We start from the raw sequence: 18,111 nt of genomic DNA, 5'->3' as shown, positions 1-18,111 counted from the left end.
GTTTTTTTTTTTTTTTTGTAATATTAATTTTATTTTTGTAGTGTCGTTATTATTGGGCACTTTGCGTTTAACTGGCACGTTTTCAATTGTTGTTAACGCGCCATTCAACTGCGCATAGTTATCGCTGCGTTTTTCAACAAAATTTATCGCATTTGTTTTGTTATTTTCACTTTTTTCTTATTAGATTTCTGGTTTAGCAGCAGTGACTAAGAATACACTAAAATTGGTCAAGCGCGTGGAACGGAACTGGTTTGCCACGGAGCTGATTCGGCAGGCTGTCAAATGTTCCCGCTAGATGGCGTCTCCGAAATGCGTCACAGCGCTCAACAGTGGCGCAACTGTGCGGCGTGCGTTCAACAGTTGAATTATCAAATAAATGGCTTCGAGTTTCGTTTTGCGAGCCAAGTGTGTTTATAATAAATAAAAGAAAGACAAAAGTGGATGATACAAATATATTAAGAACAAAATAGGTAAGTGCAGCTTACAGCTATATTTATGCATGTGTAGATTTGAAGCGCATCTCTATTTAAGCTTAGATTCGATGGCACGCATCAACACACACTCACACATGCACACAATTTGCATGTGTGTGTGTGTGTCTGTGCATGTGCTCGTACGCCTGTTTCCTTTTCCGTTAACATTTTGTGTCTGGTTTCCGGCATTTTTGTGCGCCGTTTAAAATTGTTTCCTTAGATACAAATCTCTGGCAGCAACAAATTTCGTTTTACAGACATTTGAATGCCAATTGCAAGCAAATTGCCGCCTGCGGCACCAACATTTAAGTTCTGCGCCCTTTGCCCCCTGCCCGCCCTGCCCCTTGCCCCGGAATAGAGCCAACAATAACAACAATTTCTAGTTTTGAGTTTTCGAGAGCGAGTCAAAGAAATTGCCAGCGAGCAAATTGAAAATGTGACCACGTTTGCCAGATGGCCTGTCTATTTAACTGGGGCATGGACATGGACCATGCTCACAAATAATATTTCTACGTGGCCAGCTTTGAATTAATTAAATGAAACGCATAAATTGCTGGGCGCAAGTTAAGAAAGCAGTTAACCAAACTAAAAGTAAACAAAGTTGGCTAAGGACAACTTCAAGAAGGGCTCTATTAAAAGTCCGCACAAACTATACATATATAACATATATTTATCTGTGCCTAGTTTCGCTACTTGCTGTATTAATTAAGTTAATCGATGTGTCGGTTAATATTTAAATAATGTGTTGTACACATCCACGAACCTTTTATTGAACTGCAATTACATTTTTGCATGTTTTTTTAATGAAAATCGCATAGAAAGGCGATGTTGAAAGATGGAGTTAGTAAGAGAGTGTGAGAGAGAGAGATACAATACAGAGAGAGAGAGAGAGAGAGAGGTGGGAGAAAGAGATACCAACAGACAGAAAGAGAGAGAGAAAGAGAGAGAGAGATAGATAGAGAAAGAGTGAGAGAGAGGAGAGAGAGAGAACAAGGGAGAGAGGGAACTAGGAGAAGATAGAAAGAGAACAAGGAAAAGAGAGAGAGAGATAGTGATATAGAGAATGAGAGAGAGAGAGAGAGAGAGCGAGAGCACACTAATTCGTATATAAACACTTTAAATATACAAACAGAAAAAATTAAGAAAATGATATAATTTATTTTTTTGTTTTCAGTTTTTTTATAGTAAAATATTCAATATATTTCCTACTATTTTTTTTCTATTTCCTCAAGCTCCATTAAATCAACTTTCCCCTATTCATGTTAAAATAAATCTTATTTTAAGTGCAGAAAAGTGCTTAAATCAAATACCTTATATGGGGCTTTAGAAGATTGTAATTTACCTCAGATTTGCCAGCTTTGAGGCACGCTTACTTGACATTCGATGGATTTATTAAACATTTAATGTCGCAATTCTTGACAAGCTTTTGAGGCATAACACTTTTTAACAAAACCATTTTGTGACTACCCCAAAGACAGCTACAACAATTCTGCCTTGGGTTATTTGGTTGGTTGTGCCATTAAATTAGTGGAACATTTCACATTTAACGCATATTAATTTCCAACTACCTTATCACGAGAAGCTTTTCCAGCTGCACATCTCATTTGGCGCGTTTTTATACCCGAAACCCATTAAAAATGGCTATAAGGGTATATTGTATTTGTGCTAAATCCAAATGTATGTAACAGGCAGAAGGAAGCATCTCCGACCCCATAAAGTATATTTATTCTTGATCAGCATCAAAAGCCGAGTCGATCTAGCCATGTCCGTCTGTCTGTCCGTCCGTCCGTCCGTCTGTCCACATGTAGGAACGCAAGGATCTCAGAACCTATAAGAGCTAAAGACTTGAAATTTAAGATGTAGGTGCTCCTAGTTCCCGCGCAGATCGAGTTTGTTTCCGATAATCGATAACATACTCCGTTTCCAAGCAATCGATAAAAATCGATATCGATATCCTGTTTTTTGGGCACTTTTGGTAAACAATAAGAGCAAGAGTCACCAAACTGGACATATAGCTTCTAAAATAGAATATATATATATGCATTTGATGTTGGAAGAAGAGGGTTCAGGGTATCCCCTAGTCGGGAGCTCACGACTAGAGCCTCTTACTTGTTATTTGTTGTTGCCCCGGCGGCACATTGAGTTGTTATCAGTGTCGCTTGTTATCATTTGATATCATCGCCGATGCGCTGAACGGGGGTGAGGGTTGGCGTGGGGGAAGGCGTGGCACTACCACAAGCAATTGATATTGCGTCGCGATTGCCTCTTGCATTGATTTCTTGAATTTCAATCAAAGTTCAACATGCCATGGATTTTTTTCCGCTCTGATTGTATATTATTTTTTTTTTATTACTAATATTCCTTTTATTTCGTTTTGGTTATGGGGAATGTTGTTTTTTTATTTCTGCTGCCATTCAACGTTGCGTTCAGTCGAGCGTCGGCATTTTGGGCACTAACAATTAAAAGTAACGGCAGTTGACGCTACATTTAACGGTATGTGCATCCATATATACGAATTTGAGTGTGACTGTGTGTGTGTGTGTGTGCCTTTGTGCCTGTGTCTGTGTGATGAACTCTTAATAAAGAGATAGCCAGCTGTAAAATTAAATTTTATGTTGCAAAAAAAGAAACAACAATAAAAAAATGGCACACACACCTGTCCTTAAGCTTTCAGTTCATTAATAGCGGGATTGCATGCGGCAACAACTATAAAAACAACTGCAAAAGGTACTTCACAAGAGCGAAGCACAAACAGTGCAAGGCTCGAGGCAGCTTGACTGGGTGATACCCTGTACTTTGTTTTGGACATTCGTGTTTACACACAAGCTTAAAAATAAAAATAACAGCTTACTTGAGTTTATGAAAATCGCAGAGAAAGGCGTTAATTAAAGGCGGGATAAAACTAGTTCCAGTGAGGATTATAAAGTCAATGTGAGCGGGCATAGTGATAGTTTTTTTTTTAATATCTCGGTTAATATTGTCTGATCTTAGAATGTTATACCTTTTTCAATTCGTACGGATTCCTACTTTCTATTTGCATTCAAACAAATCAAAAATCGATGGCCTAAAAAAAGTTGTTGAACAAAGATCGATACGTTTGTAAAGTCAACCTTTTATGATGATTTTATTGAATATCTCGGCCAAATAATGTCCGATTTTGGAATGATATACCATTTTTGACTCGTAAGGATCAATACTATCGATTGGCATTCAAAAATTGAAAATCTAAATTTTGACCAAAATCGACCAAAACAGCAAGGGGTTACATCACGTTTTTTGTCAAAATCGAGGTCGCGGTGCTAACTATAGAAAAGCAGGGAGATAGAGAAAGAGGGAGATAGAAAAGCGCGAGAGAGAGAGGAAGAAGAGAAAGCGTCAGGTTATAAAAGTGTGATTTCACATGAGTAAGAGATCATTAACAAGGACAGATAGTCTGTACTTTAATCAAAACTGAAAATTGTATCGAAATCATGTAAGCATTACCTGAACTTATGAAAATCGCATAGAAGGGCGATTCGATGATGTGCAACAGAGCATTGCAAACACAAACCTTTTAGCCCCTTTCAACGGACATAGGGTAGAACAAAAAATAAAATCGATTTAAAAATTGGAAAATCTTTTTCGCCTCCTAAACGCTTTCATCTGCGTGTTCTCAAAAAGTTTTCATTAGGGCTACGATTGGGTTTGTTGTCGGGCTGCAATTGAATGTTGCAGGTGGAATTGAATTGAATACGGCTTGAAGAACTCATTTGCATTCCCAATCAAAATAGTGTTGAGCGGAATCGTTGCGCTTTTGTCTTTTGGCCCTCGAAAATCTGCTCTTGCTCTTATTCGGGCCTTCAGCTCGTTATCGTCTTGGCAACAACAACGACAATTTCTTGTTGCTTGTTTGTTTGCCAGGCCGCAGAGACAGCAAACAGCAGAAGCAGACAGACAATTGGTTGGGGGGGGGGGGGGGGGGTGACAGGAGGGTAGACGGAGTAGACGGGGTAGATAGGGTGCTGGAACTGTTTCTGTCTGCATTTGTTGTCAACGACAGGCGAGCACTTTAGTTGTGCACATTAAACGTAGCTGCCGTGCATGCCACGCCCTCGCCCCCGCCCCAACCTAGCCCACTTTTGTTATTCTTGTGTGTGTGTGTGTGTGTGTGTGTGTGTGTGTGTGTGTATTTTTTCTTATGAAATTTTCGAGTGAATTGCTCGTTTATTCATTAAATTACAAAGGAGCAAGCGAGCGAACAATGCAATTTGCCATAGCTAGAGCACGGGCACGCCCCCATCAGCCCGCCCCAGCCCACTTCAGTGTCCCTCCAGCCCATCCGACCCCCCCCCCCCCCCCCCCCCCCCCCGCATGTTCGACATTTGCGAGTAGCAATTGCAAATGAAATTGAAGTTTTACTCTTGCGCTGCTCTTAAGCCGCTTAATTGCTGCCAAATACTCCAACCCTCCAAACTGCTGAATGCCTCATAAATCTTCAAAAAGTGCTCCTCCATTGTGGCTGCAAAATATGGCTCCTACGCAGAGCTGATGAAGCGAGGCGTTAATAAGCCCCTAGACAAGTGCTGAGCACAAATTTGCTGCAACAAGATGGTTTGTTCGGGGCAAAGGATGCTGTTGTCATAGCTGCAAATATGCAAATTTTCGATATATATCAAGGCTGAAAGAGCCTAAGTTTTTGTTATATGTATATACTCAGTACCCAGTCGAACGGGAAGAAGGCTTTAACTCTAGTAGAACTCCAGATAATGGCAAATTACTTGATGATAGGGCTCTCGCAACGCTATCCGTAGAATTATCTTTTTTGTGTGCATCGTTAATTATCGATAGCTGACCTTGATTTATTGTTATCGATAAATGTTCAATGTTGGCTTTACGATTATAACTGCTTGAGATAGATTCTTATCGACAATTATCGATAGCGAACCCAATCCACTGGTTATCGATAAATGCCGAGAATCGACCTCTTGATGCACCTCTTGATGTCTATAGTAGCTAGAGAAAACAACATTGGTTCTTATCGATTATTATCGATAGCTTAGCTTTTTCATAATTTATTGATCAATTATACCTGATTTGATATGTGCATCTATATGTCCACGGTTCTGGCTACTGCAAGAAAGTTGACGTATTTGTTCTTATCGATAATTATCGATAGCTTATCTCGATTGTCGAAATCGCTTATTTTGCCCATAATAACACATAATTTGGCTAAAGTAAAAGCATATACAGATTGAAAATATTTAAATTTATAGATACTTCCACTGTAATTTTCGATAAATTTTCCAAAGCCGCGCAACCAAGTTCAAGTCTTTCTTTATATAAAAATAAGGACATTTCTCAGTTCTAGCAATGTAAAATAAAAGTGAAGCGACTTCTTTTTAAGGTGTCAAGAGCACAATACACACTGAAAGGGGCAATGCCAAGTTTCTTATTATGTGGATTGTTTGTTAATGCGCCAGCCAATTGAATGGAGCCCATCAGCAGCTGGACTTTATTATATTAAGAAACGGAAAGAACTCTTTTAACTGTGCTGCTTTTTTTCCAGCTGGACATTATCATGACGAATACCTTGTGGACGTGGCGCTCTGTGCTGCTGCTCGGAGCTCTACTCTTTGCCACAGCGAATGCCGCGGGTGCCGCTTCGAGTGCCTCATTAGCAGGCAGAAGGGAGTCCGGGCTGCCGGCTCAAAGTGTGCTGGCCCTGGTGCCGGCAGCAGGTAAGCACCTGCTTCTCCTTTTTTTTATGCGCGCGCGTTGTAATTAAGCTTGTTTATCACGCATACGCACCGTGGCACGTCACTTGGCTAGCCCGCAAAAGGGGGGTGCGTGAGTGGAGGATGGTGGGGGAGGGGGGGGGGGGGGATTGTCAACGAATGCGCAATTGGTCTTTCGTTCGCTGCATTTAGTTGCAGCAGTTTAGTTTTTGTGGGTCGCCACAGCTATCAAAGAACAAAAATAGAGAAAAACCCCAAAAATAACTCAAGTGTCACTCGCGCATTCCATGAGAGCGAGCTGCAGAGCAGCAGAGAGCTCGGCACAGTGAAGACTGGCTACAAGTGACGGCAGCTGACATGTTTCAGATAACTTGACACAGTTGAGAAAAGAGCGTAAACTTCAAGAAAATATTATTAATTAAGCGAGTTAGTAAGGGCATCTTCGGCATGCCAAAGTTTGAAATACCTTTTAAGATAGACAGATGGATAGACGGACTTGGCTATATAGTCGGTTGTTGATGCTGATCTAGAGTATATATATAATATATATACCTTACCAAAACTTGCCATTTACGCGCTTAGCTTTGCTTGCCGTCTATATATTATTAAATCTTCTCAGCTATGAACTACTATATAGTATAAATTTATTGGAGAACGATTCTTCTTTCATGAATTCAATGTTTTTCAAAGCATCTTCAACAATCTCAGCATTAACGAGCTTCACTTATATTATTGTAGCTGCTTTAGCTGTAATCGTTTGTGAAATATTGTTGTTGACTGACGGACTTAGCTAGTGTTCACTGTGCTCCTTTAGATCGCCGTTTGCATTGTGCGTCGTTTTCAACTATTTTTAAGCATTCGTCTCATGCGCTGCGGTTGCCAGCAGCACTTGACAATTGCTGTATCCGCTTGCCGCCTCTTGTTGTCCTCGCTGTTGTTGTTGTTGTCCTCGCTGTTGTTGTTGTTATTGTTGTCTCTGTTGTTGTTGTTGTTGTCGCTGTTGTTGTCTCGCCCACATCCGCTTAAAGCTGCTGCCTTTGCCCGGCTTCCGTTGCAGCATTTTGATGTCACACTCATTCATTTGTCACGCATCACAGTTGCTGCTGTTGCGGGCTTGTTTACAGCTGTTGTTGTTGTTGTTGTTGCTGCGGCTCAAGAGTGCGAGTCCGAGTTTATTCTTGGCATCATTAAGCGTCGCTGATAACACTTAACATAGTTATGCGCGCATATGGCAGCGGCATGTGGCACATGCTCTGCTCGGCTTGGCTCGGCTAAATGCCAGCCAGTTGCCATTCACAAAAAGAAAATGTAAATTTCAAGTGGTCACGTGATGCTGCAACATTTCAACAACAACAGTGAGAGAGGGAGGGGTAGGGAGAGGGGGACATAAACTAGCAGAGACTCAACAACTTTCGCTTTGGCTTTTCGCAAGTTGTTCGCTTTTTGTTTTCGCTTTCGCAGCTGTCTGACATTTTGGGTCAGTTGTCTCATTTATTTGGCGCTTCTCAACTTTGAATGTGATTTATTGCGCGGCAGCAAAAACACAAACAGAGAGGAGGGAGGAGAGGAGGGGGCGGGGTTTGGCGCCTGCGAAAGTTTTTAAGCGTTGAACACGGCGTATGATTAACGTCAACGAGTCGTATGCAAAATACGAGCTGCAAGTTGAAAACTGATTTTCCAACTGCAACAAAAGTATAAAAATAATTCAAATAACTGCGCGCGTCGACAATTGGAAAAGCTGTTAATGTCCAATTATGAATAAATGCGCCGGAAAATGCGTGCAGCTCAAATGGACTCGGCTGGAAAAGTAGTTTTCTCTTCATGCCAAAGAAAGTGTAGGGAAAAAATGGGCATATTCTTTGAAAGTAAAAATGTGGAATTGCGGAAAATGCAGGAAGACTAATTGGGATTACTTTAAAACAATTAGGGAGACGCGAGGAAAAGCAGCAATGTATGCAGCCCTAATTGACTGGGCTGGACAACTAGTTTTAGGATTGGAAAGTACTCAAAGAAAATAAAAAGGCCATTATTGCTGATCAAGAATATATATACTTTATGGTACTTCCAAAAGTCCCAGGCAGACAGGTTAAAGTTTCCCAACCTCATACCTCGGTTAAACCCCATTCCACGGGCAAGGTCGGGGTATTCCCGCTAGTACTTAATAATTTACATTGCAAATACTTACGAGTTTTTTTTTGTATAAAAGCTTGGAAAACAATCGTTTTTTAAAGCCTACCTTCTTCTCATCAACTGCAAATAGGACTAAATTTTGCGTATCCTTGACTATCCTTTTGATTTGGCCATAACGAAAATCCTTTGGCAATTGCAATTGATTTTTCATTTACCTTTTCTTTTCTTTTGCGTATCTTTGGATTATCAAACAATTTGATTTCCGTGTCCATGAGAGTACGAGAACTGCCTGTCTGGGTTTATTTTTGCTTTGCCCGGTTTTTTTTTTTGTCTTCCTTGATGCCATCACAGGGCGTATATCCGGAGCGTTCCGTTGATTGCCAGCTCGGCATCAATAGTTGTTTAATGCGAGTGGAAGGCAATGCCAGTTCGCCTTTTGTTTGGCCATCAAAGTCAGAGCAAGTCGCCTAATGACTGCAATTTGATACGCTTATCAATGATTCATTTGGCAATCACCTGAAAGCGCACTATAAGCCTGCGGACTACAGAGTTGGCTGCTCATTATTATAGCAATTGCATTTGACAGACACAAAGCAGCTGGTTAAACTCAAACTCAAATAAAATAAAGGCGCAGTCTGAACGAGCTCTGCCCAAGAGCTGGGCACAGACAGCGCTTAGATTTAAGACTTATCGAAATTGAATTTCTTGTTTAGCAGACACTTAAAAGCCAAGTTCACTTTTTCTCCTCTTCCTTTTTTTTGCCCCGGCCGTAGCACGCGGCAGTTTTCTGCTCTACCAATTAGCAACGGCCATAAATTCTGGTGACTACCCCTGGCTGGAGCTGGAGTTGGAGCAGGAGCACGAGCAGGAGTTACTTGTAGAACAGGAAATCGACTCCGGCTGGCTGGCCGCAATGGCAAATGAATTTCAGGTATGAGCCACTTAAATCCATATCGAGCACAGATAAACCCCGACCCTCGCGTCGCTCTGTCCGAAAAAAGAAAATAAAACATAAATCACGCGCTTTTTTCTTGTTGCTGCCACACACTTTTAAGGCATTTTAAACTTTTTTCCGGCTCAGATGTCTGTCAGTGCACTGGGTTCACGAGCACGTGACCACGTGCTGGACACGCTTCACTAGCCAGAATTCCATTTCCAAAGGACCAGTTGGTCGTTGGTCGTGAGCTCAGTGCATTCAGTGGAACAGCACCATATTTGAGTTGGGAAATTTACGCGGTGCTTTTCTGTTGCACTATATATTGTGGTATATGCAGTATATGAATCGGTTGATATTTGTGATTGGGGGAAGAAAGCGAGAGAGAGCTAGAGAAAGAGAGAGAAAAAGAACAAGAAAACGAGTATTACAGGGAGTATATGAGTCTCCTGATCTTTGATAATGGAAAGCGAGAGGAAGCGAAAGCAAGAACAGGTACAGGATAGAGAAAAAAAAGGGAGCTGAAGGAGAGAGAAAATGAGATAGAGAGAAAGAAACAGGGAAAGATAAGAAGAGATAACGGGAGAGGTAATGTTAAGATTGCCAAGCGTCAGAGAGTATGAGAGAAAAAAAATCATAGAAAGAAAGAGATAGAGAGAATGAGAACGGGATACAGAGAAAAGATTGGCAATGTAGAGGGAGAGAGAAAAAGTGAGAGAGAGAGAGAGAGAGATAAGATTGCCCATATCGAGAGAGAGAAAGAGAGAAAAATAGTTAACGTCACTTGTTATTGTAAAATTCAAAACCCTTAAGGCTTATTTGAATTCATGAAAATCGCATAGAAAGGCGGCGTTTAAGCACGTTTCGATCTAATTTGCTGCGCAGCGGCAAAATTGTGTTCGTTAATTAAAATTGTTGTATGCATATAATTAATGCATAAATTCATTTAAATTCCTAATTGCTTTGCCTACATTTTGGCCTATGAAAAAAACAACTATAATTTCATTGTGAGGCTGCAGTAAAAAATAATTTAATTATAATTTTTTGGCAAGCTTCTATTTACAGTTTCAGCAATTAAGCTGCATTAAAAATGGCCTATTAAATTACACAATTCAGTTAGATTTTATTATAGAAACAAATCAACTGGTATCTTGTTTTTATCAATAACAGTAATCGGAGTTATTAATTATTTATTGCGTAATAGCTGCCAGCTATTTTAATCTCCAAGTGCAATCAGCTCAACTGTTTGCCAATGGACAGCAATTTCTCTAATTCTCCATGTGGGCGTGTGCCCAGAAAGTTTCTAATTATGGACGGCACAAATGGATGCGTACGAATGTGGCCTCTGGGCTGCCCGGTTGCCAATCCCTGCCACCGCAGCTGGCTTAAGTCGCTGGAGAGCTGAAGGCTGGACTGTTGTTGCCTTTGCCTTGATTTGCTTTGCTTTGCCTTGTTACTGCTGTTGCACTTGCAACATCGCTTGGTGGCATGTGCTCGTGTCCTCGGGACAGCTGCTTTGAATTTTTAGATTGTCCAAATTCATGCAAATATTTTTGCATAACAACAACAACAGCTTGCCCAAGTGCCTTCGCCTTGGCTAGTTAGTTTTTGTTTTCAACGCTTCTCTGGTCTATTAAATATTCCATATTGATAAGGAAGCGCCTTTGAGACCATTTTATGCACTCCGTGGCGCACACATTTGGCTATTTACTTTTAATTTTCATATTTGACACTTGACGCAGCGTCGGCGTTCCGGATTTTAACTTTGAGTTTGGGCCAATGGAGATGAGCGCGTGTCGTGTTTGGCTGCGTGATTCTCCTTTATAATAAATGAGTAAAGAGTACTCTAGTCGGAAATGTGCGTCTAAAGGATACGCTGAACATTCTTCGAACTACACCAAATGCAAATACCGGACCCACTGCCTCATTCCTAACAGTCCTACCCTACCCCTTTGCACATGTGTACAGAAATTCTTGAAATTCTTATGCCTTTTCAATATAATCTTTAATAGCTTCTGTGTCTCTTAACCGATGACATTTGCAGCAGTTGTGTGCTAAAGAAGTTTCACATATTCTTAAAACCTAAGAGATTTGCTCCAAAACAAGGATTTCGATATGGATTTTTATCGATTACTTTGAAACGGGGCGAGTTATCGATTATCCGAAAAAACTCTTACTGTAAGGGCACAAGGGGCACCTACGTTATTTCAAGCCTCTAAGTCTAATAGGTTCTGAGATCCATGCTACAAATGGACAGTCGGGCGGACGTACGGAAAGACAGACGGAAATGGCTAGATCAGCTCGGCTTTTGATGCTGATCAAGAATAAATATACTTTATGGAATTTGCTTGTCCTTTATTTAAAGTTTTTAATTTAGACAACAAATTAGAAGCTTAAAATTTTTGAGAATTTAATATTAAATTTATTTTTTTATTATTTTCAACATTTTCAAGCCGTAATGCGCGCTCCTCTAGCCGCATTAAACGGTTCCATTGAAACTCTTGAGCTCCGGCTGCATTGTTGGTTGTCTTTAATGTGGCTTGGCGCTTGCCAAATTGCCAAGTTGCTAGTTTGCAGGCACGTCCAAGTCCTTGACTTAAAAAATAAAGAAGAAGTAAAATAGAATATACACTAGGGATTACTTTGCTTAATTCAACTGCAAATGAAAAGTGTTTGTTCGGTAAATTCAATCTTGCCAGCATCTTGTTGACGTTGTCATTACGCCCTGGTCCCGGCCCTGGCGCTGGCTCGGATTCAGCTGCTGGGCTTATGGTTATGGCCGGGTTGGAGAGAGATGTGTCTAAAGCGGCGCCCTCTTCGAGTTCATCAAAGCGTAATCTGCACAAAATGCCGGCATTTCCTGCTTGTCGCACAGGCAAAAAAAAAAAAAAGGGAAAGAAATGGCGCCAACTTTAAGCTAACTATGCGTCCTTGAGCCGCTTCAGGCGTGAGGCCCGCCCCCGCCCCCGCTGCGTGCTTCTAATGGAGTCATAATTCTTCAGCTCGTTAGCAGCAAATACATGCAACGTAAATATGCTTGCCCCAAAATAGAATGCCAGACATTTTTCGTGTGCCACACATTTTTGCATACCCAGCAAATTGTTGAACATATTTTGCGGACTGTATGCGCCTCACAGTTGCCCGCTGGATATGGACGCGCTGGCAGGGCATCTGCCAGTCGTGGCAACTCTTAGATCTGGCAGTGTATTAAGCCTTTTGGACTTTCAGGGCAACGCCCACCGACAAGCTGCTTAATTGAAAAGTGTTTTGTTGGGATTTGGAGCCGGCGGCGTCTGCCACCTGCCCCCACGGCTGCTGATTTGGCAACTTTTGCTTTTGCAGTCAATAATTTGGCCTTGTTTATGCCTTGCCAGCCTTGGCTAACAAATTGTAAAGGGACATCAACAGAAGCCGACAATTTTTCAAGGCTCTTCCTGCCTGCCTGCCTCCTGCTCCGCCCGGCCGCATTCAGTTTCCAGCCCGGGCATCTTTGCTTCCTCGGAGCTTGTGCCTTCGTCGTGCGCTGTCATAAATAATTATGTTATTTTAGATAGCTTGTGCTGCCTCTTGTGTCGCCTTGAAAATTGTTGCAATAATTATCACATTTTTCACGTCGCCATTTTTCATGCACTCAGCGAACGATGCTCAAAAATCTCACTCTGACAGTTTTTTCCCATAATTAAGCAGACACGCCCACACACATACACAGTCTCGTTCTTTATGCTTTATGACAGACATTAGAGCGATAAGCATTTCTTTTCTTTTTTTTTTATGTATTTTTAATTAACTTTCGTGTTGTTTGTATGCCGCATAATCCCATCAAAGCTGCTGCTGCTGCTGGCGCCGCTTGCCGCAACAAATTGGCCAAATCAAAAGGCAGCCAAATCGGGTCTGTTGCTCGTGTTGTCCTTTGTGTGGTCGCCAGTCTCAAGTGTTTGTCTGTCTAATTGGCAATTTTAATTAGCCAGCCAGCGTCGCTTGCCAAAACTGTCCAACTGTCCTTGTCCACTGCACTCTGCATCCGTTCCAGATTCCCGTGTGGCCAATCTGCACAGTTTTGTACGCATCTAATATGAAATCGCTTAAATTCTGTCCTGCAAATTTATAGACTGCAGTTTGTCGACCCGCATCGCGCCAGCCACCACCAGCTTACGGCAAACAGTGCCGCGTCTACCTTCCCGTGATTGTGCTGCCGGCGAAAGTGCAACACTCTCTCAGCCGGCCAGGTGCAGCTCAAGAAGTTTGGCACAGCAAATGCAACTATCAAACTTTAAGCTTTGCCCAAACTTAACGCTTTTTTTTTTGCGATTAAATGATGTCAAATATGCCATATTATTTTGACTCAAAAGCGTCCCAGTTTGTCGTGAATACCCCTACTAAACTCCAGGGTTTTACAAATTTGCCACAAGTTAAGCGATTTTTATGAACAAGTTTGTCAAATGGTTTGGCTTGCAGGTTGATTCTTTCTATAATACTTATAATAAAAAATATGAATAAGAAATATAAATAAACCTTGAAAATAGTCCGATTTTGAAGAATGAGCACAATTTAGGATATGGCTTAGCCTTTAGATTAATGCTGCTCACAAGATCCATGCAAATTGGAAAATTAAATATTTTAGAATATTTCTTTGCAAGAACTTATTTTGGGAAAACATTTTTTTATTTTTGAAACTTATTTGCAATCGATTGTGGTTTAAACTTAAACAAGCTTTTCAAAATAGATTCAGATTCATTTTTGGCTTCTAAAATGTCCATTCTCGAGTAAATGCCCGACTAGAGCCTCATGTTTGTTAGCTCGAGGCGTTAAGTATACGCTTGGAATACTTAAAAAGCCCACCTCGTTTGGCTGCGACTAAAATATGAATGTACTGTATGTACAATATAAAACATGGCTTAAATGCGTTGACACTGTTTGCAACAGCTTTCAATTAAGCTGCTGTCGTTCGCTCGCTTCCCTTTTAATTAGGTGCCGAACTAGCGCATTTTTATCGCCGGTTTCTACTTTCCGCTTTTTAGTTACCTTTTCAGAAGGTGTCCTTATTAATTGCACCTGAAATTGTTGGTAAATAACACATTGCCCATACGCAGCGTTGCACCGGAAATTAATTTCTGTGCCCTTTTAAGATCGAAACAAGAAAAAAACATCAAGCTCTCGAATTCCTTGACAAACCGGTTGCCTGTCATCTTAATGAATGCGCAGATTATTTAATTTGCGCAACATTCTTAACGTTTATTCATTTTATTGCAGAATGTGCCCGTTCCTGAAAACTTTCCGCTGCAATTGCAAGCCTGGCTAATGGATAGCTACGGTCTGAGCGCCGTCGATGTCTATCGGAGCTGGCCCACGGCTCGATCTGGCCGTGCCCGGCAGCTGACCTGCAATGCACTCGACGAGTGCCATGAGTTGGCTCAAATATTGGACGCATGTTGTCCATTTTGAGCAACGCGGCCGTGTGGCAAATAAATGCATTTAAAATCGTTCAGAGTGTATCAAAATGTTGTGCACGGTCACAGTCACAGTCGGGGCGGGCAATGGCCCACAGACAATTATTGATCACCAGAAGCGGAGTTGAGGGTGTCCGCAATGTGACCATTAAATGTTGTTGCTGTGGTTTGCCTCTTGGTCAACTCGTTGTCGCTGTTGCACAGACAAATAATCGAACTCCCAGCTGCTACTGCCAAGTACAGCGACAGTTCTGTGGCGGCCATTTTATACCCTACACTCGGCGAACACAACTGGGGTATGCCACAGTTGCGGGTCTGTTTGTAATAAGTGTAGGAATATATTTTAGTCTTGCTTACAGGGTATTGTGTAGGGTTTATATTAGCCAGGCATGCAAGCTATCATCTGAAACTAGCTTTGTATATAGGGTATTGTGTGGTCTGTCTACTATCTATGCATGAAAGCTATCATGTGAAACAAGTAGGATATGATATAGCATGGGTAACTATGCATGAAGGCTATCAAGAGAAACTAGCTTTCGGTATAGGGTGTTGTGTAGTCTATATACTAATTATGGAAGCTATCATGAGAAACTAGCTTTGCATAGAGGGCACTGTGTAGTCTATATACTAGTCGTTCATATCAGCTTTCTGGTGAAACAGGCATTATATGGGCGCTGCATTAGATTGTTTGATTGTAGCATACTTGCTTAGCATACAGGGTATCACTTGGTCGACCCTATAAGTAGTACTTTATAGCCGTGTTTGTTGAATTTTTTCTGCGTGGCGGCAATCAGTGGCATGAATGTTCAAACGCGTGCAACAAACAAAAAAAACAGAAAGGACAATGGTAAAAGCAACGGCGAAAAATCAACATGCAACAGCCAAAAAGGAACAACAACAACGACAGGCAACATCAGCAGTGGTTGCCGTTTCCCATTAAATGCCCATTAACAATAAATGTGGGTAAAGGATATGCTCGACTGGTAAGTACCAAAGTTTTTATATTTAGAAGTATTTATATGATAAGATAAGATTTTGAAAATAATAATAGTTAAAAAGTGCTGCAGCTAAAATGTTGCTTTTAATAGGGTATCTGTTAGTCGAGCATGGTCAAGCATTGTTTTGCTATGCGTCTGTTTTTTGGCCTTTTGCATACAGATTTGTTTTTGCCATCTTCCGGCACGGAATTGTTTCCCTGCCGAACAATGTGATTTTCAGCGTGAAATTTTATTCAATCTGCATGGACACAGGCCAATGCGCTTCCCACCGCTCCATTGATTCCCCTCTGCACAATTAAAGGCTAGGGTATACCAAAAACTCCAAAAAAAAAAAACATTAAATAGAAACAGGGTATTTTTTGTAATTTGCCATTTATCTGGTTTTTATATAGTTTCTTGTTGAGTGCAAAAAATTTGGATGTTGTTTGTTGAAGTTTTTTGAAATTGCTTTTAATTGAACAAATTGTTTAAACATATTGAACGCACATGTAATTGCTGCAATTGTGTGCATTGTTTATAAAGCGCTTATTAAATATATTTCGTGTATATTAATCATGCTTTATTTACTTTTTTAATTATATATATTTGAACACCTAATGACTATGATTAATTGCTTCGCTTCTATAGAGATTTAATTGATGACACATTTCATTTACCAGCTCTTAAAATAAACTTTATTTATGTGGTTATTATAAATTGTTTGCTTTTTAAATCTTTTGTATGTGGCTAGGCTTGTGTGACTGTATGTATGTATGTATGTTTGTATATATGTGTATGTATGCATATATGTCCAAATGCATGCATGTATAACAAGTGCAAACTAAGCTTAACTTTAGTTGCGTTACAAATTTACTTAGTTTTGTTCCCTTCTCCGCGATTCTCTAAAATTCATGTAGGCCCTACAGGTTTTTATTCTTGGTTAGTAAGAATGGTAGGGTGAAGTGTAACAAAAATATGCATGTATGCATGTACGCATGCATGCATGCATGCATGTACGCATATATATGTATGTATGTATGTATGTATATATATATGTATATATATATGTATGTATGTATGTATGTATGTATGTATGTATGTATGTATATATGTATGTATGTATGAATGTCTGTATGTATATATGGTTAAATATATATATGTGCATGTGTGTATGACGAATGCAAGCCAAGTTTACTTTCCGCTGCTCTACAAACGTATTTATTATTGTACCCTTCTCCACGATTCTCATGACTTCAAGTAGACTCTGCTTTGATGGTAGGTGAAGTGTTAGATAAATAAGTTGTGTATGTGTGTTCGTATGTAATTTTGCCATTATATGTATATATAAGTGTGTCTGTATGTATATATCATATATTTATATCAGTATTTGTTCACGTACGCTTTCTTCTATCGAGCGCAGTACAAGTTTACTTAACCGTAGTCTTCCTCTATCATTTTATTTATATTTATTTCGTCTGGTCTAGCCGCTTTCTGCCTCCTCAGTTATTTGTGTGTTAGTATGTGTGAATGGTTGGGAACTTCAATAAATATTTACATAATATAATACAATAAGAATATGTGTTAAAGCAGCTAAGGGCTGGACAGGGGTTATGCCCCAGGTATTTAATATGTATTTATTTTACTTTTTTCTTATCATTTGATTGATGTACATCATTTGCATTGCTCAATGCACAAATTTGTCAATTATCTTCTTGTTTGAGCGTCATTTTGTATTCAATTAAGTGAGCCGTGAGTTTATTTAACTTTTTTTCTTCTTTTTATTGCTGTCAACCGAACACAAAATGCGTTGATGCATACAAAAAAAAAAAAAGAAAAAGAATGAAAATTGATAAAATAAAAATCATTTGGTTGGCAAGCGATATACATAAATAATTGCCGTATACCTTTTGCAGCTAAAGCAGTTGCCAATTGGTTTTTTCCCCAGTTAATCGAAATGTGCATAAAAGAAAGACATAAAAATTGATAAAGCAGAAAAAAAAAATTGTTTTTGCAGCCGCAAAGAGCCAACAGAAAATTGGTATTTGTATTTGTTTCAAGAATATTGCATACGCTCAAATATTCAATTTATTTAAAAGAGCTGAAAAAAATTATTTGAAAAAGAAGTACAAAATATTATGAATATATAAAAGTCCATTGACCACAAAAATAAATATTTTATAAAGTTTCTTTTGGCATAAGGCGTATTGGTTCGCAGACATAAGGTCAACGAAATGGTTGCTCTGTAGGGTAATTGACAAGAATATTCCTGCAATTTAATTAAGGATCATCAACAATGCATTAAACAAATAAACACAATATAAACATATATATTATGTTGCATATGTTCTTAGTAAATAAACAGATTGTTTTTTAACGTAGCTGGCCGAAAACGTTGTTGCGGGGCTTTAGTTCAAGCTGTAACTAATGCCAATTTGT

The 18,111-nt window shown here is 39.9% G+C and overlaps 1 protein-coding gene across 2 annotated transcripts; it reads left to right on the top strand.

The window, feature by feature from the left end:
• Positions 1-58: 58 nt before the first annotated feature.
• LOC115771087 lies at positions 59-14,720 on the top strand. Of its 2 annotated transcripts, none has more exons than XM_030716641.1 (4): positions 59-470; positions 6,019-6,190; positions 9,091-9,248; positions 14,502-14,720. In XM_030716641.1, the coding sequence occupies exons 2-4, from the start codon at positions 6,031-6,033 to the stop codon at positions 14,691-14,693; spliced, it is 510 nt and encodes a 169-aa protein (XP_030572501.1). In that variant the 5' UTR covers positions 59-470; positions 6,019-6,030; the 3' UTR covers positions 14,694-14,720. The 2 variants fall into 2 exon arrangements, with proteins under 2 accessions (XP_030572501.1, XP_030572500.1); XM_030716640.1 differs by lacking the exon at positions 59-470 and adding an exon at positions 2,895-2,966.
• The last annotated feature ends 3,391 nt before the right edge of the window (positions 14,721-18,111 follow it).

Source organism: Drosophila novamexicana, unplaced genomic scaffold (assembly GCF_003285875.2).
Source record: "Drosophila novamexicana strain 15010-1031.04,08,12 unplaced genomic scaffold, DnovRS2.1 tig00000024-arrow-pilon, whole genome shotgun sequence".
NCBI lineage: Eukaryota > Metazoa > Arthropoda > Insecta > Diptera > Drosophilidae > Drosophila > Drosophila novamexicana.
This window is presented reverse-complemented; position numbering and strand designations above follow the sequence as displayed.